Source organism: Phytophthora cinnamomi (assembly GCF_018691715.1).
Source record: "Phytophthora cinnamomi strain GKB4 chromosome Unknown Contig22, whole genome shotgun sequence".
NCBI lineage: Eukaryota > Oomycota > Peronosporomycetes > Peronosporales > Peronosporaceae > Phytophthora > Phytophthora cinnamomi.
The window spans coordinates 842703-863839 of NW_027150955.1; the positions used below are offsets into that span (position 1 = coordinate 842703).

A 21137-nucleotide genomic window follows, 5' to 3' on the forward strand; every position below is an offset into this window, starting at 1 on the left:
TAGTGCATGGAAAGCCAACCACAAAACTAGGATTCAAGGCTATTGTCTCGAAACCTGCCACCGCATTATGATGTCGACGGATGAGGAAGTAGAACCTACAGAGCTCACCGTGTGGATGCTTCGATACCACATTAGGAAATTACAGAAAGGAGGAGGATGGCTGCTATACAAGCTACAAGAAGAAAATGTGTGGGTGCTACAAGCGGCTGGAAGTATCTGCTTTCCTCCACAGACCACACACAAAGATGATGTGGAATATCTTCTGCGTCAGGGGACTGATGCAATAGCACGAACGGAGGAGACAACCAACGTATTGTTGCGAATTGAAAGCATGGAGACTGGGACGAAGCTAAATCCAAGGAGCTCCACACCCACAGAGCGGGAACATCCCTTGGATCGTTTTTTCGCAGTCCAAAAGGTGAAGCCAGTACGGTCAACGCTTGCAGTGGCAAAATTTCTCGCCAAGAGTAAGGAGACCGTAAGTTGTATATTCCCGACTGATCGTGAGCAAAATCCTCAGGCTTACCTTTGGAGAACAGCTGGACACCTCCAGAGAAAACCAACTACCGCTTTAACCCGACAGACGAACACATTGATTGCTCGTCTAACTGCATATCAGGCTTCTATAGATAAAACCTAACACCAAATAGAACGCCGTTAACCCCCCCCCAAATGTCGACTTTGGGCACGGCGAGGCGGGTAGGAGAGGAAGTTGATCGGTTGTTTGTGATGCTTGTGAGGCTTGTGAGGCATATTGGAAAGTGAATTGATTCTTAGCTCGAGAAATAACCGATCGCTGGAATGCGAGCACCGTAGCGGGAAGCTACACTCGAATCTGGCCTCGCATACAATGTTCTTCATATAACTGGCACGCCCTCAGCAGCAACTAGAAATCTTAGAGACAGCGTTGACACAATCAACCGCGAGCTCGTCAAGATTCGGTCTCGAGGCTTGCAGGCGCCCAGCAGCTCCTGTCGGATTCTTGGTAAAAAAAAAAAAAAAAAAAAAAAGAGAGAGATTCGCCCGCAGCGGGTGAGGAGGGTTGAGTGGCACAATCCCTACACAATTCGTGATGGTGAAATTCGGTTTGCAGTGTGCATTGCTGACGCGGCAGTGATATTGAGATATAAACCGAGAAGACACAACGACGCACTACCCAAATTGAAAGGGCCACTGCAGAAGACGGGTTCACCCGTTTTGGGCACTCTACACTGCCAAAAAGACAACAGTCGTGCAGAGCATCTATCTGAGCAATAAACCTCTTCTTTTTTTAATTATTTCCGGTTGGTTTGTAGTGCCACCACTGCTGCGGCCACGATTCCTTGATGTTGGCTCAACTTCCACGCGGAAAAGAACTAGCATCCAACCGCCTCGAAGCGTGGGAAATCGACGAGTTCGGGATCCCGTCAATACTCTTTCATGTTTGACATACCGGATACCCCCACACACGTCGAGAAATTGAAAGCGTTGAAAACAACCTGGCTATTAACTGTGGTTCGAAAAAAAAGAAAAAAGAATATCGAACACGGAATTCTCTCAGCCAATCAACCGTCTCGATTTTGTCAACGAGAACGAAAAAGATTCGTTTTTGAAGCGTCGTCATTATTTGACGCTTTTAGTTGCACTTGCTTGTTGACTTTTCGCGGTCATGACGCTGTCGATCCAGGAGGCGTACGCGGCGCTGGGGCTGGCGCGCGACGCGTCCGCGGAGGACGTGAAGAAGGCGTACCGCAAGCTGGCTCTGCAGTTCCACCCGGACAAGAACCCGGACCCGGCGGCCACCGCCGCGTTCCAGCAGCTCTCGGCCGCCTACAAGCGCGTGGACGACCATCTGCAGCGCGGGGGCCACGCGCGGAGCTTCGAGGACGTCTTCGCGGCGGAGTTCGATGATGGCGGCGATGACGACGACGACGCGTTCGCGCCGTCCATGGAGGAGATGCTCTTCATGTTCGACGTGCTGTTCGGGCCGCCGAACCGCCGGGAGCGCCGGCGCAAGGCCAGGAAGGACGGAGGCGTGCGCGTCAACCTGCGCGGCCGACGCGGGGCGGGCCGCCACTTGCCGTCGTACGTGGAGCAGGAGCTCATGGACATGTTCGCGCGCGGCATGATGTTCGACGACGACCTGTACGTGGAGTGGAGAGGAGAGGAGTGGAGTGGAGCTCATTGCATTTGTGTTGGCAGGTCGGACCTGGAGGACTTTGTGCCCATGACCAGCTTCTTCGGCGCTGAAGACAAGAAGCGGGAGGCGAAACAGGACAAGGAAAATGTCCCCAAGCAAAGCGGCGGACCGGCCAAGGCGAGCCCCTCGGCGAAGAAGAAGAAGAGCCCCAAGCCGGCGCCGACTATCGGCAGCAAGGTCTGCATCAACGGCAAGCACGCGGGGGTACGAACGCTGCCATCTTCGTCTTTTTCTCCCTCCTATTGAAGCAACATAGTATAATACTTACCAGCTTGAAATGCATGCACGCAGGTGGTCAAGTTCACGGGCCATGTGCACTACGCGAAAGGCGAGTTTGTGGGCGTGGAGCTGAGCGCTCCGGTGGGCAAGAACGACGGATCTGTCAAGGGCGTGCGGTACTTCGAGTGCTCGCCCTGCCACGGCCTTATGGTGCGCCCCAACGACGTCACCCTGGCTGCGTGAAGCAAGTTGAGTGGGGCAGTCTTGGCAACGAGAGCTCGTTCGTGAAAGGAAGGAGCCGATTCATTATTACGCATGAGTGAGTGTGAACGTACGTCAGAAAGTAAAGAGAAGAATGCAACACGCTACGCCTTCTTGGAGTCCGGGGTCTTGTGCCTTGCTCAAGCGCCATCGCCGATCATGGACACTTGCTTATCTCTTGAGGTGGCTCACGTACTTGAACGTCAGAAAGATAGCAAACTGCACCACGAACCAAATCACAATGAGTCCCGCCATGAAGTTGTACTTGCGCTCCGGCCGGAAGTCGTACGTCTTCGCGATGTAGTGCGCCACCGTCATGTTCGTGGTCGTAGTACCCGACGTCACCGCGATGATGTCTTGGTTGTCGCCGAACTGCACGCCCACCAGCGCCGCCAGTGAGTAGCTCGACGGCATCAGATACGTGAACCACTTGTAGCCAACCTTCATGGCCGTGCGCGGCAGAAGGTAGCCCGAGAACAGGTTGAACAGACATGACAGTGCTCCCACAGCCACATTCGCCACTTTCTCGTTCGGCATCAGAGCAGACATCCACTGCCCAATGTACGTGCACGCCGACGTGTACAAGTAGAACACGAAGAGGAAGAAGAAGAAGTCACCGGCGTTGTTACTCCAGCCAACCAGCCAGTACTCGATCGTCACGAACAGGATGATCACCACGATCAGGTACGGGATCTCGGCAAACCACAGCGACAAACTGTACGGCAGCGGGCTGTAGTAGTTCGACATTCGCTCACGGTAGAACACAGCACGCTCAGCACAGGTCACCTCAATCACCGTCATGAGATTCGTCACACCAATGAAATCCATGCTGTTATAGATGAGACCAATGTGCGAGTTGATCTTCTTCACGCTTCCGGCTGACAACTGGTAGAATGTTGTGCCAAAGATGATGGCGAAGATCGGGAACAGGAACACGCGCATGAAGTTGTACTGCGGGTTGCGCCAGTACGTGAGTCGCTGCTTCTTGGTAAGCTCGCTCAACTGGTTCCAGAAACCCGTAGCGATCGGTCGGTAGTTCAGAGTCGAGTGGCGCACGAACTCGTCCGAAACTTCACATAACTTCAACGTCCGCTCCCGGTTCTTCTTGCACAGCTCGCTGTTCTTGTACTCCACCGAGTAGTCCTTCACGTCACGACCGATACCAGCGCCGATCACCTCCAGCATGTACGTGGCCGGATTGTACTGAGGACGAATCTCCTCCGTGCCCGGGATCGAAGCGAAGTACTCCAGCATCTTCACCGAGTCAACACCAAGGTCACCGAAGTACGCCGTGTAGCCGCCCTTCTGCAGCAGAAGCAGACCATCGAACAGCTCGAAGATCGAGATACTCGGTTGGTGGATTGTGCACAGCACCGTACGACCCGTGCGAGCAATCGACTGCACACCACGCATCACGATCAGGGCCGACCGCGCGTCCAGGCCACTCGTCGGCTCATCCAGGAACAGGACGCTCGGGTTGGACACCACCTCCACGCCGATCGTCACGCGCTTCTTTTGCTCAACAGACAGACTTCCCACCATCTCACTAGCGATTGTGTTGAGCTCCAGCAGCTCGAGAGTCTCATGGACCAGGTTCATACGTTCCTCCTCAGTAAAGTTTGGAGGGAGGCGCAGCTTTGCTGAAAACACCAGTGCTTCGTAGATCGTTGCAGCTTCCGAGTGAATATCCATCTGCTCGCAGTACGCCGTGATTCGACTGAAGTTGGCAGGATCTTTGAGCTCGCCATTCACGTAGATGTCACCAACAATGCGACCGCCAGTCTTACGGCCGGCAATCACATCCATCAGTGTTGTCTTACCAGCACCGGTTGCACCCATGAGAGCGATCATGCGGCCGGGCTCGAAGTGTGCCGTGATCTTTCTCAGCAACTGCCTTTCTTCGCCGGACGGCAGCGTCACGTAGTAGTCCAGGTCCTTGATGCACAGGTTCGACGGCGTGAACGGAAGGCCACCGCCCTTAACCTTTGTCGATCCACCACCTTGAAGGGCAGTGGTGGGGGTGCTGACTTCAACGTACACACTGTGGGCCTCCTCCTCTTGCTTCATTGCCTTCGCACTCACGCCCTTGAACTTCTCGTACCGGATGAAGTGTAGCGCCAAAGCGTTGAAACTCGTGAACGCGAAGTAGTACACGACCAACACCGCGATACCGAAACCAATGTAGCCCGTGCCCTGCTTGATCGAAAAGCTTTCCAGTTGAGCCTTACTCTGCGCAGGAGTGTACCGGTCGCTTGAGAACTCTGACAACATGTTGGCTCGCAGCGCCCACGAAATCGGAGAGAACCAGTACATCCAGATCCAGTAGTCGGGGATCAGGTCGGCCAGGATGATGTTGCCCGAGAACAACAAGAAGAAGCTCACGGAGATGGCGGCCAATGCCTGGCCAATCGTGATACTTGGTGCCAAAGAGCTCAGCATCGTCATGTACGCACTGATGGCGTGCTGGAAGCACAGCAACACCAGGTAGAACACGATATACTTCTCGAACGTCCTCGTCAAGCCACTCATGAAGTAGAAGAACGTGCCCAACACGAACGACACCGCCATATTCACTGGGATCTGCACGACACTCTCAGCAATCGCGTAAGACGAGGTACGGAAGAAGTTGCGCGGCCGTTGCTTGTAGAACACCTTGCGCAGCTGGAACGAGATGGTGATCTGTTGCCAGGCCTGACGCTGGAACAGCGCGATACTGAAGAAGATCATGCGGAGGTAGTACGTCGAGCTCACGTTGTAGTAGATCATGCCCAGCACGAAGCCGACGATCAACGCCTCGAACATCTTGCCCCACAGCAGCGGTGGATCACGCAGCCACACCAACTTCTGCCTGTTCAGCAGCAGCAACGTGCTCGGGATGAACGCGAGACCGAACTCCGACTGCTGCTTGGACCGCAACAAGTTGGCCACGCTCTTGGCCTTCTTGAAGTCCTCCGGACTGTCAAACTGGTGCTCGTTGAATCCCTTGCTGATGGCCTCGTGCGTCTTCTTGTAGATGCTCGACTGGCAGAACAGATTGTTGAAGTCCTCCGACGACATCGGCAGGTCCTTCACAGGGATGGAGCCATTCGCGTAGCGGTGGCCACGTCCAGAAGTAACCTCAATGAGGAAGTCGGCCGGGTCCACGCGGGGAGGACACGTGAAGCCCTTCTCCTCGAAGTAGTCGAGGATCTCGGTCCTCGGGCCATGGTACATCATGTGGCCCTCGTTGATCATCAGAATGTCATCGAACATCTCCACCACCTCGGGCGTCGGCTGCAGCAGTGCGATCACCGCCGACCCGCCCAGCGTCTTGCACCACGTGCGCAGCGACTTGATGATGTCGAACGTCGCGGCACTGTCGAGGCCCGTCGAGATCTCGTCACACAGGAACAGGCTCTGGCCGCCCACCAGCACCTCTCCAATGGTCACGCGCTTGCGTTCGCCTCCACTCACTCCACGCAGCAGCGCGTCGCCCACGACCGTATCCGCGCACTCCTCCATGCCCAGGATCTGGATGAACAGCTCCGTTCTCAACGCTGCGATGTCCCTCATCTCCTCTGGCTGGTCCTCGGGCCGCCCGTTCACGCACATGTCGGCGAACTTGAACGTCTCGCGCACGGTCAGCGTGGCGATGTGGTTGTCCGTCTGGTCCACCATGCCGGCCAGCTTGATGAGGTCGATCTCGTCTCCCCTCAGGCCGGAGTAGAGCACCTGGCCGCCCAGCTTGGTCTTGGAAGAGTTCTGCAGCTTGCCGGCCATGGCCTTGAGGAACGTCGACTTGCCCGAGCCGGGGTTGGCCAGAATCAGCGTCAGCGTGCCCGGCTTGATGATGCCGCTCATCGGGTGCAGCGCGTGCTTGGTGACCATGGCCGGCCGCCGCCACGGCGTGAAAATGCCGCGCAGATGCGAGCCCACCGTGCCGTGGTCCTCGGCGGACGCGGGCACCTGCACGGCGAAGGACAGGCTCTCGAAGCGCACCTCGGGCGTGGGCAGCTGGATGTTGACCTTGCGCGAGAGGTGGTCGTACTTCTTGTAGAAGCGCTCGAGGCCGCCGTTGAGCATCGTCTCGAGGCTGTCGGCGCGCAGCGTGCTGTAGCGGCTGGCCATCGTGTCGCCCGCGCCGTGCGAGTACGGGTCCTGCAGGCTGCGGAAGTTGAGCGAGCGGTAGACCTCGGGCACGGCCTGGCCGTCGGCGCCCGCCTCGGGCTGTAGCAGCTTCATCTTGTCCTGCTCCTTGGACATGGCGGCCGCGGGTTGGCCGGCGGACGGTTGGGGCGTTGTGGGGATCGGACGGAGGGCGACGTGAGCTCCAGGCGGCCAGTTGGAAAGTGAGGCAGCAACGTGAGTGAGCGCTCTCTAGTAACGTTGGAAGCGGGTGAAGCGGCAATAATGTCGACGGGGATGTCCTCGTTGAAGTGGGACGACTTGGCTTCACTATGTGGGCCAATGGGCGACGAGGTCTCTCATAGTTGATGCTGGGCTCTTTAAACGAATGGAGGCGTTTTCAACCAATTAGGAGGGCTGTATTTCATGTTTCACTGCACGATTCTGTGGCAAAACCGCGCCACCGCAACTTGCAGTGGAGTTGGTGGCGTCGGACGCTTGCCAGTATTTACTATTTGTGTTTTGCTTCGGTGACGAATGCAGTGCTAGGTAACGTTGTCGAGCCTCGAAGTTGGTTCGCTTGAGCATGTAGCAGTATGTCGTCTTTCGCGTCTCATGTTGATTTCAGCTTCCTACCGGCTTATGAAGCATAAAGAGGTCTCGGCTGCTCTTAAACTTGGGGTAGCTCGTATCCGAATGGAAGTTCTATCCTCGTGGAACTTCGGCAAATGTGATCTGTAAATTACGCATTGCTGTATGTATGAGCACAGCGGGTGGGTAGCATCACTGAGTGTTCGAGCATCACGAAGTTTTCGTGCCAGAGGGCGCGATGTGGAAGGTTGAACGGGATGTTGAAGCTGCCCGAAGTAAAACCTCCGTGTGAATGGACACGAAACAAACAAGCGCTCGCGTGATGTACACATATTTGATGTCTCAATGCAATCCTTGCAACCCTCGTTGAACTCTGCCTTCATTACTCCTCTCTCAACCAGCAAAACGTGTGGGTCTGCGCACCGCTTGCTTACCTCTTGAGGTGACTCACGTACTTGAACGTCAGGTAGATGGCAAACTGCACCACGAACCAAATCACAATGAGGCCCGCCATGAAGTTGTACTTGCGCTCCGGCCGGAAGTCGTACGTCTTCGCGATGTAGTGCGCCACCGTCATGTTCGTGGTCGTAGTACCCGACGTCACCGCGATGATGTCTTGGTTGTCGCCGAACTGCACGCCCACCAGCGCCGCCAGTGAGTAGCTCGACGGGATCAGGTACGTGAACCACTTGTAGCCAACCTTCATGGCCGTACGCGGCAGCAGGTAACCCGAGAACAGGTTGAACAGACACGACAGCGCGCCGACGGCCACGTTCGCCACCTTCTCGTTCGGCATCAGAGCAGACATCCACTGCCCAATGTACGTGCACGCCGACGTGTACAGGTAGAACACGAAGAGGAAGAAGAAGAAGTCGCCTGCATTGTCACTCCAGCCAACCAGCCAGTACTCGATCGTAACGAACAGGATGATCACCACGATCAGGTACGGCACCTCAGCAAACCACAGCGACAAACTGTACGGCAGCGGGCTGTAGTAGTTCGACATGCGCTCGCGGTAGAACACAGCACGCTCAGCACAGGTCACCTCAATCACCGTCATGAGATTCGTCACACCAATGAAATCCATGCTGTTATAGATGAGACCAATGTGCGAGTTGATCTTCTTCACGCTTCCGGCTGACAACTGGTAGAACGTCGTACCGAAGATGATGGCGAAGATCGGGAATAGAAACACGCGCATGAAGTTGTACTGCGGGTTGCGCCAGTACGTGAGTCGCTGCTTCTTGGTAAGCTCGCTCAACTGGTTCCAGAAACCCGTAGCGATCGGTCGGTAGTTCAGAGTCGAGTGCCGCACGAACTCGTCCGAAACTTCACATAACTCCAACGTCCGCTCCCGGTTCTTCTTGCACAGCTCACTGTTCTTGTACTCCACCGAGTAGTCCTTCACGTCACGACCGATACCAGCGCCGATCACCTCCAGCATGTACGTGGCCGGATTGTACTGAGGGCGAATCTCCTCCGTGCCCGGGATCGAGGCGAAGTACTCAAGCATCTTCACCGAGTCAACACCAAGGTCGCCGAAGTACGCCGTGTAGCCACCCTTCTGCAGCAGAAGCAGACCATCGAACAGCTCGAAGATTGAGATACTCGGTTGGTGGATTGTGCACAGCACCGTACGACCCGTGCGAGCAATCGACTGCACACCACGCATAACGATCAGAGCCGACCGCGCATCCAGACCACTGGTCGGCTCATCCAGGAACAGGACGCTCGGGTTGGACACCACCTCCACGCCGATCGTCACGCGCTTCTTTTGCTCAACAGACAGACTTCCCACCATCTCACTAGCGATTGTGTTGAGCTCCAGCAGCTCGAGAGTCTCATGGACCAGGTTCATACGTTCCTCCTCAGTAAAGTTTGGAGGGAGGCGCAGCTTTGCTGAAAACACCAGTGCTTCGTAGATCGTTGCAGCTTCCGAGTGAATATCCATCTGCTCGCAGTACGCCGTGATTCGACTGAAGATCGCAGGGTCCTTAAGCTCACCGTTCACGTAGATGTCGCCAACAATGCGACCGCCAGTCTTACGGCCGGCAATCACATCCATCAGTGTTGTCTTACCAGCACCGGTAGCACCCATGAGCGCCACCATTCGACCAGGCTCGAAGTGTGCTGTGACCTTCTGCAGTAATTGCCTCTCTTCGCCGGACGGTAGCGTCACGTAGTAGTCCAGGTCCTTGATGCACAGGTTCGACGGCGTGAACGGAAGGCCACCGCCCTTAACCTTTGTCGATCCACCACCTTGAAGGGCAGTGGTGGGGGTGCTGACTTCAACGTACACACTGTGGGCCTCCTCCTCTTGCTTCATTGCCTTCGCACTCACGCCCTTGAACTTCTCGTACCGGATGAAGTGTAGCGCCAAAGCGTTGAAACTCGTGAACGCGAAGTAGTACACGACCAACACCGCAATGCCGAAACCAATGTAGCCCGTGCCCTGCTTGATCGAGAAACTCTCAAGCTGGGCCTTGCTGACAGCAGGCGTGTACCGGTCGCTTGAGAACTCTGACAACATGTTGGCTCGCAGCGCCCACGAAATCGGAGAGAACCAGTACATCCAGATCCAGTAGTCGGGGATCAGGTCGGCCAGGATGATGTTGCCCGAGAACAACAAGAAGAAGCTCACGGAGATGGCGGCCAATGCCTGGCCCACCGTGATACTCGGCGACAGCGCACTCAGCATCGTCATGTACGCACTGATGGCGTGCTGGAAGCACAGAAGCACCAGGTAGAACACGATATACTTCTCGAACGTCCTCGTCAAACCACTCATGAAGTAGAAGAACGTGCCCAACACGAACGACACCGCCATATTCACTGGGATCTGCACGACACTCTCAGCAATCGCGTAAGACGAGGTACGGAAGAAGTTGCGCGGCCGTTGCTTGTAGAACACCTTGCGCAGTTGGAACGAGATGGTGATCTGCTGCCACGCCTGACGCTGGAACAGCGCGATACTGAAGAAGATCATCCGCAGGTAGTACGTCGAGTTCACGTCGAAGTACAGCATACCCATGACCAGACCGATAATCAGCGCTTCAATCAGCTTACCCCACAGCAGTGGAGGGTCACGCAGCCACACCAACTTCTGTCGATTAAGCAGCAGCAACGTGCTCGGGATAAATGCCAAGCCGAACTCCGACTGCTGCTTCGAACGCGCCAGGTTCGCCACGCTCTTGGCCTTCTTGAAGTCCTCCGGACTGTCGAACTGGTGCTCGTTGAATCCCTTGCTGATGGCCTCGTGCGTCTTCTTGTAGATGTTCGACTGGCAGAACAGGTTGTTAAAATCCTCCGACGACATCGGCAGGTCCTTCACCGGGACGCTGCCGTTGGCGTAGCGATGGCCTCGACCCGACGTCACTTCAATGAGGAAGTCAGCCGGGTCTACACGCGGTGGGCATGTAAAGCCATGGCCCTCGAAGTAGTCGAGGATCTCGGTCCTCGGGCCATGGTACATCATGTGGCCCTCGTTGATCATCAGAATGTCATCAAACATCTCCACCACCTCGGGTGTCGGCTGCAGCAGTGCGATCACCGCCGACCCGCCTAGCGTCTTGCACCACGTGCGCAGCGACTTGATGATGTCGAACGTCGCGGCACTGTCGAGGCCCGTCGAGATCTCGTCACACAGGAACAAACTCTGGCCGCCGACCAAGACTTCACCGATGGTCACGCGCTTGCGTTCACCTCCACTCACACCTCGCAGGAGGGCGTCACCCACCACCGTATCCGCGCATTCTTCAAGACCCAGGATCTGGATGAACAGCTCGGTTCTCAACGCCGCGATGTCCCTCAACTCCTCCGGTTGGTCTTCCGGGAGACCGTTCACACACATGTCAGCGAACTTGAACGTCTCCCTCACCGTCAACGTCGGGATGTGGTTGTCGGTCTGGTCCACGAGACCCGCCAGCTTGATCAGGTCGATCTCGTCGCCGCGGAGACCGGAGTACAGGATCTCGCCGCCCAGCTTGGTCTTGGAAGAGTTCTGCAGCTTGCCGGCCATGGCCTTGAGGAACGTCGACTTGCCCGAGCCGGGGTTGGCCAGAATCAGCGTCAGCGTGCCCGGCTTGATGATGCCGCTCATCGGGTGCAGCGCGTGCTTGGTGACCATGGCCGGCCGCCGCCACGGCGTGAAAATGCCGCGCAGATGCGAGCCCACCGTGCCGTGGTCCTCGGCGGACGCGGGCACCTGCACGGCGAAGGACAGGCTCTCGAAGCGCACCTCGGGCGTGGGCAGCTGGATGTTGACCTTGCGCGAGAGGTGGTCGTACTTCTTGTAGAAGCGCTCGAGGCCGCCGTTGAGCATCGTCTCGAGGCTGTCGGCGCGCAGCGTGCTGTAGCGACTGGCCATCGTGTCGCCCGCGCCGTGCGAGTACGGATCCTGCAGGCTGCGGAAGTTGAGCGAGCGATAGACCTCGGGCACAGCCTCGTCGCCGTCGTTGGCCTCTGGCCGCAGCAGCTTGGTGTCGTCCGGCGCCATGGTGGGGGGAGGTCCGTTGCGCGCTCGGCGGCGAATTGCGGAATGGAGCTGGTTTGACGCCGCGCGTGCGAGGCTCCAAGACGCAGCCTGACCTGCACACACTTGACCGATTGCCATCGATTGCAGCGAGAGAATGGCCGGGGGTGAGGGCGGGGTCACTGCATCGATCACGACACCCCTTTGCAGGTCATAGTTGAAGCGCTGACGCACGAGACCGTGCAGATAAGTTTTGGCGATCTTATTGATAAGGTTTGGCAATAATCTTGTGGATAAAGTTTGACAATCTGTCAACAAGTTTTGGCGATCCACCCTCGCGTGCACTGCAAGTTGCACGGGCCATTCTTCAACTTGCTTTCTCTCATTCGGATCGATGCGACTGGAGGAGCTGCCCGCAGAGGTGCTGGAGGCGGTCGGCGGCTTCCTGGCGGGCTTCGACGCCTTCCAGCTGTCGCACTCGAGCCGCTGGTGGTTCCGCGTGCTCTCGGACGGCCAGCTCTGGCACGAGCGCCTGGTGCACGGCGCCATCCCGGAGAACCAGCAGCACCTGCTGCACACGTGGAAGCGGCGCTACATGCAGGCCAGGTCCATGCTGTTCCACGGGCTGGGCACCGACGACAACGACGAGCTCGTGCGCGCGTCCTACGCCTGCGTCGAGTACCCGCCGCCCACGGACTGGGGCCAGTTCCGGCGCATGTACTTCGCGCTCCGGACGATGCACGAGGAGAGCTTCAGCTTCGACCTGTGGTTCTGCATGCTGCCCCCGGCGACAAAGCAAGAAACTCAATACCCAGGCGGGGTCATCTTCGGACTGCAGTCCGAGGAGCGGGACAGCAGGAACTGGCCGCAGTACCATCAGCAGTTCGTCATGGTGGACTCGAACAGCAACCTGTACTGCTCGGTGCTGGATGTCAAGACGCCCGTGGCGAGGGGTCTCCAGTGCGAGCGATGGTATCATCTTGTGCTGACCTACGACTTCGACCGGCAGCGACAGAGCGTGTACCTCGACGGCGAGCAGGTGTGGTGCACGTCCGGAGCTCTGCACCGCGAGTGGCAGCACTTACTGCACGAGCAGGTGGGCACGGGCTACGTGACGGCAGGAGGCGGGGATTTCCCGCACGGAGACTTTGTCGGCTGGTACGGCTTCCACGGGCTGCTGGACGAGTTCCGCTTCTACAGTGGCGTGCTGCCGCCGGCCGAGGTGCGGCACCTGGCGCAGGGCGGGGAGCTGTCGCCCAAGCGGCTGAGCGGCACGCTCAAGTACCCAGGCATCCGAGGCCCGCAGTCGCGCATCAACGTGGAGCTGGTGGCCTGCACGCGGCCGGCGGAGGGCAGGTCCGTCGAGATCGTCGCCGTCGAGCCGAGGGCGTCCTTCCCGCCGAAGCCCTGCCGGCCCCGAGCCGTGTTCGCGTGACCGGCCGGCAAACAGCAACAGGTTCGTGGCACGTGTAACGTGTAGGTCGAGTAATGGTTTTCAAGTATAAAGTGTGAGGTGCCGCGCTGCGATTGGCTGGCTGTCTAAGTCGGCGATGTTCCGGCCTTGCCCACCTCCGGGTGCACCACCACCGTGTCCCAGAGTGGGGCCAAGCCTTGCAGCGCGGCTGAGAGAAGAGAGCAGCGGGGGTCGGGCGATGCCGCTGCGAGGACCTCAACGCGCGCGCGATGCAGGCTCTGGTTGGCGTCGAGCGCTGCACCGCACGCGTCAGGAGTCGTTGGACTGGGGATGAGGGCAGAGCCCAAAACGATATCTTTTCGTTGTTTTGGGCTTTCCTGTGCAAGTGACAGGGGTCCTTCTGCAAGAGAAAGGGGTCCGAATGCAATACCATAGGAAAGCAAGCGAAAGTGATGCGCCTCCCGATCACGACAGTGGCCGGAATTTTGGGCTCCCTGGGCGGAATTTTGGGTGCCTCACGTCAACGTTCAGCAAAGTCGCTCGAGATCACTCGCTGCTGCTGCTGGCTAGCGCTCCGCCACGGAACACTGACCAGCAGCACGGAGCCTCCGTGAACGCTGCGCAGGGAGACTGATGATCGTGCCAGTGCCACCGCGACACGCTGGCGCGCTGCCACTCATGTTGTGGGCAAAGCCCGCTTGACAGCCGTCAATGGCGGCTGTTGGGATGCATAGGGTGCTGGGGGGCTGCAACAGACTAAGCGGGCTTAAGTCGGTCGTTGCGGTTCTGCACCGATGCAGGTTCGTGTCAGTTGTGACGGGGGATTGTTTCCACACTGGCGACGCTGGCCGCCAAGCCTAGCGACCGCCGTGGCGTGCCCAGCCTTCCGTCTTTCAGCAGCAAGCAGCATTACGGGGGGGGGGGGCATGTAGCAGTGCCAGTGTAGGGTGGACGTATAGTTCGTTAGCGGAGACCAAGGCTAAGGTGATGTAATGCGATAGCAGCTCTTGTATCAACTATGAAGGACGGACGCCCCGGATTGGCTGGCTCTCTAACTTTGTTATGTTCCGGCCATCTCCCCGACGGTACAATGCGACTGCGCTCTCGGGCGAAGCCACTCGGCCTGCCTCTGCGAGAGGCAGGAGAGGCGTGCCTCGCGCGTGAGTGCCAACGTGAAGAGCGCGCGGCTGCGAGGGGAGAGGCAAGACCAGCGGCGACCTCACGCGCGACCTCACGCGCGACCTCACAAGCTGGAGGCCTCCACGCCTGGTCGCGACGCGACGGTTGATGGCGAGATAGATCACTGAGATTGCGAGCCGCGGGCAAAACGCAGCCTTGATAGACTATTACAGTGTGATTTGAGGACTTGCTTGTCAACAGCACGCAGTCGTGTACGTGTCGCTCTGGCAATCAGGGCGCCCAAAACGATATCTTTTCGTTGTTTTGGGCAGCCAGTGTAAGCGACAGGGGTCCATTTGCACGAGAAAGGGGTCCGATTGCGGAATTTTGGGCTCCACGGCTGCAGCAAATTGCCTCTGCCGATGGAGTCTCGACGCTCAACTCGCTGCTGTCGAGAGTCCAGCCTCCTCGCAGCAGGCTTCCTCCACACCGAGTCTGGTGGCTGCGCAGCGCGACTCACTTTGCAGCTTGAATGCTCGCCCCAACGGCTGTTTGACATTCGCGCCAATACGGAGCCGCGTCGAAGAAGCGTGGCACTGGAAGCTAAGCGCGCTTAAGTCGCTCTGCTGTGCTTCAAGCAGTGCTTGTAATGCATCACGGTTCTGTAAGCGCAGGCCTTGCACCTCGGCGATGTCGTTCGCACCACCGGTCTTTGGATGGTACATGGTATGTAGCGCTAAGAGGTGCCGTCAGGTCACCCCAGGCGTTGTAGTGATGAGGGGCTGCTTGAACAATGCTTCATCCATTCTACAGTGTTGTGTGCCTACGGCTTTGACCCACGCCATGCAATGCACCTCGGAATCTCTCTCCACAGTGCTGAAGCTTCTCTAGCACACGAACCCGACACTGAGATTCCCTGGGTGACGCTTAGGGCGAATGAAGGACCCCCGCGAATCAGCTCTTTGGAAGCTTGGTCGAGCAGACAGCTCTCTCTAGGCATCTACAGGATACGGGTAGTAGGCAGGACCAAGCCGATGCTGGCGCAGGCACTTGCTGCAGCCGACAACACAGCCCAAAACGATATCTTTTCCCGTTGTTTTGGGTTGCGGAAGCAAGCGACAGGGGTCCTCCTGCAAGAGAAAGGGGTCCGAATGCAGAGCCATACCGAAAGCAAGGTAAAGTGATGCGCCGCCACACATGGTTTTTCTATAGGAGTCAGCGTTGGGCTCCCGAGGCCGGAATTTTGGGCGCCTCTCGTCCACAGACACGGTGAACGGCTCCGCTGCAACAAGTCAGCAGCTCGATGCTCATGTTCATGTTGTGCTCGCAAATGAACAGGCAGGCAGGCACGAGCAAGGGCTCTTCCGATGCTTCCTCCGTCGCTATGATCGTCACCTTGCAGAGCTCCGCGACACGCAAACAAGAGGCGGCCTCGTGGCCTCACGTTGCTCCGATGCATGTGGTCTCGTTTTCATGCGGTTGAATGCTCGGCCGCCTAACCTCACGCATAGGGCGCGCACAGCGCTTAAATCTCTCGCGACGCGGGGTACGCTGTGCGTGGCCTGTGCGCTGGACCGACTGCAACAAGTTGAAGCAACAAAAGGCGATGTGATGTGAAAAGGCGTCATTCAAGTGTGCAACATACATGTGCCTAGCAAACAAATTCACTCAACCGGCGCACGCTTATCTCTTGAGGTGGCTCACGTACTTGAGCGTCAGGTAGATGGCCAGCTGCACCACGACCCAGATCACAATGAGGCCGACCATGAAGTTATACTTGCGGTTCGGCCGGAAGTCGTACGTCTTCTCGATGTAGTGCGCCACCGTCATGTTCGTGGTCGTAGTACCCGACGTCACCGCGATGATCTCTTGGTTGTCGCCGAACTGCACGCCCACCAGCGCCGCTAGTGAGTAGCTCGAAGGCATCAGATACGTGAACCATTTGTAGCCGCGCCTCATGGCCGTGCGCGGCAGCAGGTAGCCCGAGAACAGGTTGAACAGACATGACAGTGCTCCCACAGCCACATTCGCCACCTTCTCGTTCGGCATCAGCACCGACATCCACTGGCCCACGTACGTGCAAGCCGATGTGTACAGATAGAACACGAAGAGGAAGAAGAAGAAGTCGCCGCCGTTGTTGCTCCAGCCAACCAGCCAGTACTCGATCGTCACGAACAGGATAATCACCACGACCAGGTACGGAATCTCAGCGAACCACAGTGACAGACTGTACGGCAGCGGGCCGTAGTAGTTCGACATCCGCTCACGGTAGAACACGGCGCGCTCTGCGCAAGTCACTTCCAACACGGTCATCAAGTTCACAACACCGATGAAATCCATGCTGTTGTAGATCAGGCCAATGTGCGAGTTGATGCGCTTGACGCTGTCCGCGGAAAGCTGATAGAATGTTGTGCCAAAGATGACGGCGAAAATAGGGAACAAGAACATTCGCATGAAGTTGTACTGCGGGTTGCGCCAGTACGTGAGCTGTTGCTTCTTGGACAATTCGCCTAGCTGATTCCAGAAGCCCGTAGCAATCGACCGGTAGTTCAGAGTCGAGTGGCGCACGAACTCGTCCGAAACTTCACATAGCTCCAACGTCCGCTCCCGGTTCTTTTTGCACAGCTCGCTGTTCTTGTACTCAACCGAGTAGTCCTTCACATCGCGACCGATACCGGCGCCAATCACCTCCAGCATGTACGTGGCCGGATTGTACTGAGGGCGAATCTCCTCCGTGCCCGGGATTGATGCAAAGTACTCCAGCATCTTCACCGAGTCAACACCAAGGTCGCCGAAGTACGCCGTGTAGCCGCCCTTCTGCAGCAAAAGCAGACCATCGAACAGCTCGAAGATAGATATACTAGGCTGGTGGATCGTGCACAGCACCGTGCGGCCTGTGCGAGCAATCGACTGCACACCACGCATAACGATCAGAGCCGACCGCGCATCCAGGCCACTCGTCGGCTCATCCAGGAACAGGATGCTTGGGTTGGACACCACTTCCACGCCGATCGTCACGCGCTTCTTCTGCTCTACGGACAAACGGCCCACCATTTCACCGGATATCGCCGTCAGCTCGAGTAGATCCAGAGTTTCATGTACTAGGTTCATGCGCTCCTCCACCGTAAAGTTTGGTGGGAGACGCAGGTTTGCTGAAAACACCAATGCCTCGTAGATCGTTGCGGCTTCCGAGTGAATGTCCATCTGCTCACAATACGCTGTAATGCGACTAAAGTTCGCAGGGTCTTTGAGCTCACCGTTTACGTAGATGTCTCCCACAATGCGACCACCCGTCTTGCGACCGGCGATTACATCCATTAGCGTCGTCTTGCCAGCACCGGTAGCTCCCATAAGCGCCACCATGCGTCCAGGTTCGAAGTGTGCCGTGATCTTCTGGAGCAATTGCCGCTCTTCACCGGATGGCAGTGTCACGTAGTAGTCTAGGTCCTTGATGCATAGGTTCGATGGAGTAAACGGTAGACCGCCGCCTTTCACTCCTACCGAGGCTTGATCACTTGCTCCTGGGGTTTTCACTTGAACGTAGACGTTATCCTCCTCAGGTGCGTTGTCGGTCATGGCCTTGGGAGTGACGCCCTTGTACTTCTCGTATCGGATGAAGTGCAGCGCCAAACCGTTTAGCATCGTGAACACGAAGTAATAGGCCACAAGGACAATAACGCCAAACCAAATGTAGCTCGTGCCTTGCTTGATCGAAAAGCTCTCCAGCAAAGTCTTGCTCTGCACAGCAGTGTAGCGGTCACTCGAAAACTCCGACAGCATGTTGGCTCGCAGCGCCCACGAGATCGGAGAGAACCAGTACATCCAGATCCAGTAGTCTGGGATCAGGTCTGCCAGAATGATGTTACCCGAGAACAGCAAGAAGAAGCTCACCGAGATCGAAGCAAGAGCCTGGCCCACCGTGATACTCGGCGACAGCGCACTCAGCATCGTCATGTACGCACTGATGGCGTGCTGGAAGCACAGCAGCACTAGGTAGAACACGATGTACTTCTCGAAGGTTCGGGTCAAACCACTCATGAAGTAGAAGAACGTCCCCAGAACGAAAGAAACAACGACGTTCACCGGAATCTGCACCACACTCTCGGCAATCGCGTACGACGTTGTCCGGAAGAAGTTGCGCGGCCGTTGCTTGTAGAACACCCTGCGGAGCTGGAAAGAGATGGTGATCTGCTGCCACGCCTGACGCTGGAACAGCGCAATGCTGAAGAAGATCATGCGCAGGTAGTACGTCGAGCTCACGTCGAAGTAGATCATGCCCATGACAAGCCCGATAATCAGGGCCTCAGTCAATTTGCCCCACAGCAACGGTGGGTCACGCAGCCAGATCAACTTCTGCCGATTCAGCAGCAGCATCGTGCTCGGAATGAACGCGAGGCCGAACTCGGATTTCTCCTTGGAGCGGGCCAGGTTGACCACACTCTTGGCCTTCTTGAAGTCCTCGGGGCTCTCGAACTGGTGCTCGTTGAAGCCCTTGCTGATGGCTTCATGTGTCTTCTTGTAGATGTTCGACTGGCAAAAAAGGTTGTTGAAGTCTTCCGACGCCACAGCCAGATCTTTATTGGGGATACTTCCGTTGGCGTAGCGGTGGCCTCGACCCGACGTCACTTCAATCAGGAAATCGGCTGGATCCACACGTGGAGGGCACGTAAAGCCATGGCCCTCGAAGTAGTTCAAGATCTCCGTCCTCGGTCCATGGTAGACCATGTACCCCTCGTTGATCATCAGAATATCATCAAACATCTCCACCACCTCAGGCGTCGGCTGCAGCAGTGCAATGACCGCCGATCCGCCCAGCGTCTTGCACCACGTGCGCATGGACTTGATGATATCAAACGTCGCAGCACTGTCGAGACCCGTGGAGATCTCGTCACACAGGAACAGGCTCTGGCCACCCACCAGCACTTCCCCAATGGTCACGCGCTTGCGTTCGCCTCCACTCACTCCACGCAGCAGCGCGTCGCCCACCACCGTATCCGCGCACTCTTCCAGGCCCAAGATCTGGATGAACAGCTCCGTTCTCAGCGCAGCGATATCCCTCATCTCCTCGGGCTGGTCCTCCGGTCGGCCGTTCACGCACATGTCGGCGAACTTGAACGTCTCCCTCACCGTGAGTGTCGGGATGTGGTTGTCCGTCTGGTCCACGAGCCCCGTGAGCTTGATGAGGTCGATGTCCTCGCCCTTGAGGCCCGAGTAGAGCACCTGGCCGCCGATGTCCGTCTGCTTGTTGTCCTGCAGCTTGCCGGCCAGCGCCTTGAGGAACGTCGACTTGCCCGCGCCGGGGTTGGCCAGGATCAGCGTCATGGAGCCCGGCTTGATGATGCCGCTCATCGGGTGCAGCGCGTGCTTGGTGGTCGTGGGGATCTTCTGCCACGGCGTGAAGACGGAGCCCAGGTGCGAGCCCACCGTGCCGTAGGCGCCCGCCTCGGCCGGCACCTGCACCGAGAAGGACAGGCTCTCGAAGCGCACCTCGGGCGTGGGCAGCTGCAGGTTGATCTTGCGCGAGAGGTGGTCGTACTTCTTGTAGAAGCGCTCGAGGCCGCCGTTGAGCATCGTGTCCAGGTCGTCGGCGCGCAGCGTGCTGTAGCGGCTGGCCATCGTGTCGCCCGCGCCGTGCGAGTACGGGTCCTGCAGGCTGCGGAAGTTGAGCGAGCGGTAGACCGGCGGCACCTCCTCGCCCGCCTCGGGCTGCAGCAGCTTCATCTGGGCCTCGTCCGTCGCCATCTCGCTGGGCCGGTGCTCGGGGCGGCGCAGAATGCGGAATGAAGTGAGCGGGGCAGAGGCGGTGGAGGCTGACGCCGCGGCAAGCGTGGCGCTCTATGGTCTCTTATAGTCAAGTGGTCTCTATAGTTAAGCCAAGAGGCGCAGCCACGTTGAAGTGCGAGCGGATACGCGCCTTTATCAAGACGAACGTTAATTGGAGGTCATCCCTCCTGCGTTACCAGCGAAAGTGACTTGAAGTTTGTATGAGGGCTTTCGTTCCGAGTAAGTACGAGCAAGTCGTTTATAACAAATGCACAGACTGTGTGAGAGGCTGAAGCCGCGTGTGAGAGGCTGAAGCCACATACTGAACACTACAGTAGTCTGAGTGGTTTTTCGGGGGCGCCTTGAACTGGGTCCGTGAAGCGGACGGGCGACGCCCGAATCAGACTCTGATACATCCCTGGAGAGCTCAGTTGCCCACCGCTCTGCAGGGCCCTTGATGCGCTGCCCGCAGCGCAGCGGCGGCGATTTGCCTTGTTAGACAGGTAAAGGTATGGAGGCTGCATGCCACGCAGTCCCTATCAAGAAGCTCACCTGCATGGCCGTGCAGCTGGTGTCCGTCGAGCGGCTCCTTCTGGCGCCACGGGCAACGCGGGTAACGCGCTGCACACTGCAGATTAAAACATTCCCTGCGCTACACGTGTGCACGTGAGCCGCCCGATCCTGCGAGAGCTTGTGCCGCTTTGCAGCAGTTGGGATGGCGGTCCACGCGTTGTTTTCGCTGGGTTGCGGCGGCCTCTACTTTCCCTCCCAGCGCGCAGGCTTCAATCTTGTGCACGTCTTGCGGGCTCTTTAATCAATCTGGGCCCCACCGCTGAAATGGCTCCGAACTGCGGACGAGCAAACGAGACCAGCTCGCTTTGCAGCGCCTACGTCCAGATCGGCGGGAGGCCGATTGTATCGGGGCGTTGTTGCTGGCGCAAGGGAGCACCGCGCGCCGGACAAGAAAGTGAACAAGATGCAGAACGCGAAGGGCTGCCACGCAGGCCATGTTGACG

At 57.6% G+C, this 21137-nt stretch overlaps 7 protein-coding genes across 9 annotated transcripts; 2 read left to right on the forward strand and 5 right to left on the reverse strand.

The window, feature by feature from the left end:
* Positions 1 to 1648: 1648 nt before the first annotated feature.
* Positions 1649 to 2641, forward strand: IUM83_12156 (DnaJ protein 1; the record flags this gene model as incomplete). The annotated part of the gene is made up of 3 exons (XM_067936761.1): positions 1649 to 2124; positions 2182 to 2383; positions 2471 to 2641. The coding sequence occupies 3 exons, from the start codon at positions 1649 to 1651 to the stop codon at positions 2639 to 2641; spliced, it is 849 nt and encodes a 282-aa protein (XP_067795131.1).
* Positions 2642 to 2862: 221 nt separating this feature from the next.
* On the reverse strand, positions 2863 to 6901 carry IUM83_12157 (pleiotropic drug resistance protein ABC superfamily; the record flags this gene model as incomplete). 2 transcript variants are annotated; one of them, XM_067936762.1, is made up of 2 exons in its annotated part: positions 2863 to 2878; positions 6249 to 6901. In XM_067936762.1, 2 exons carry the CDS (start codon positions 6899 to 6901, stop codon positions 2863 to 2865), a joined length of 669 nt encoding a protein of 222 aa, XP_067795129.1. The 2 variants fall into 2 exon arrangements, with proteins under 2 accessions (XP_067795129.1, XP_067795130.1); XM_067936763.1 differs by lacking the exon at positions 2863 to 2878 and adding an exon at positions 5230 to 5239.
* Positions 6902 to 7784: 883 nt separating this feature from the next.
* Positions 7785 to 8360, reverse strand: IUM83_12158 (ATP-binding Cassette (ABC) Superfamily; the record flags this gene model as incomplete). Its single annotated transcript, XM_067936764.1, has 1 exon — positions 7785 to 8360. The coding sequence occupies one exon, from the start codon at positions 8358 to 8360 to the stop codon at positions 7785 to 7787; it is 576 nt and encodes a 191-aa protein (XP_067795000.1).
* A 251-nt stretch (positions 8361 to 8611) lies between these two features.
* IUM83_12159 (ATP-binding Cassette (ABC) Superfamily) lies at positions 8612 to 9155 on the reverse strand (the record flags this gene model as incomplete). The annotated part of the gene is made up of 2 exons (XM_067936765.1): positions 8612 to 8615; positions 8707 to 9155. The coding sequence occupies 2 exons, from the start codon at positions 9153 to 9155 to the stop codon at positions 8612 to 8614; spliced, it is 453 nt and encodes a 150-aa protein (XP_067795041.1).
* A 436-nt stretch (positions 9156 to 9591) lies between these two features.
* On the reverse strand, positions 9592 to 11849 carry IUM83_12160 (pleiotropic drug resistance protein ABC superfamily; the record flags this gene model as incomplete). Its single annotated transcript, XM_067936766.1, has 2 exons — positions 9592 to 9596; positions 9656 to 11849. The coding sequence occupies 2 exons, from the start codon at positions 11847 to 11849 to the stop codon at positions 9592 to 9594; spliced, it is 2199 nt and encodes a 732-aa protein (XP_067794963.1).
* A 370-nt stretch (positions 11850 to 12219) lies between these two features.
* On the forward strand, positions 12220 to 13260 carry IUM83_12161 (ATP-binding Cassette (ABC) Superfamily; the record flags this gene model as incomplete). 2 transcript variants are annotated; one of them, XM_067936767.1, is made up of 1 exon in its annotated part: positions 12220 to 13260. In XM_067936767.1, the coding sequence occupies one exon, from the start codon at positions 12220 to 12222 to the stop codon at positions 13258 to 13260; it is 1041 nt and encodes a 346-aa protein (XP_067795112.1). The 2 variants fall into 2 exon arrangements, with proteins under 2 accessions (XP_067795112.1, XP_067795111.1); XM_067936768.1 differs by having other exon boundaries at positions 12811 to 13260.
* Positions 13261 to 13364: 104 nt separating this feature from the next.
* IUM83_12162 (ATP-binding Cassette (ABC) Superfamily) lies at positions 13365 to 20100 on the reverse strand (the record flags this gene model as incomplete). The annotated part of the gene is made up of 2 exons (XM_067936769.1): positions 13365 to 13563; positions 19457 to 20100. 2 exons carry the CDS (start codon positions 20098 to 20100, stop codon positions 13365 to 13367), a joined length of 843 nt encoding a protein of 280 aa, XP_067795109.1.
* Between the last annotated feature and the right edge of the window lie 1037 nt (positions 20101 to 21137).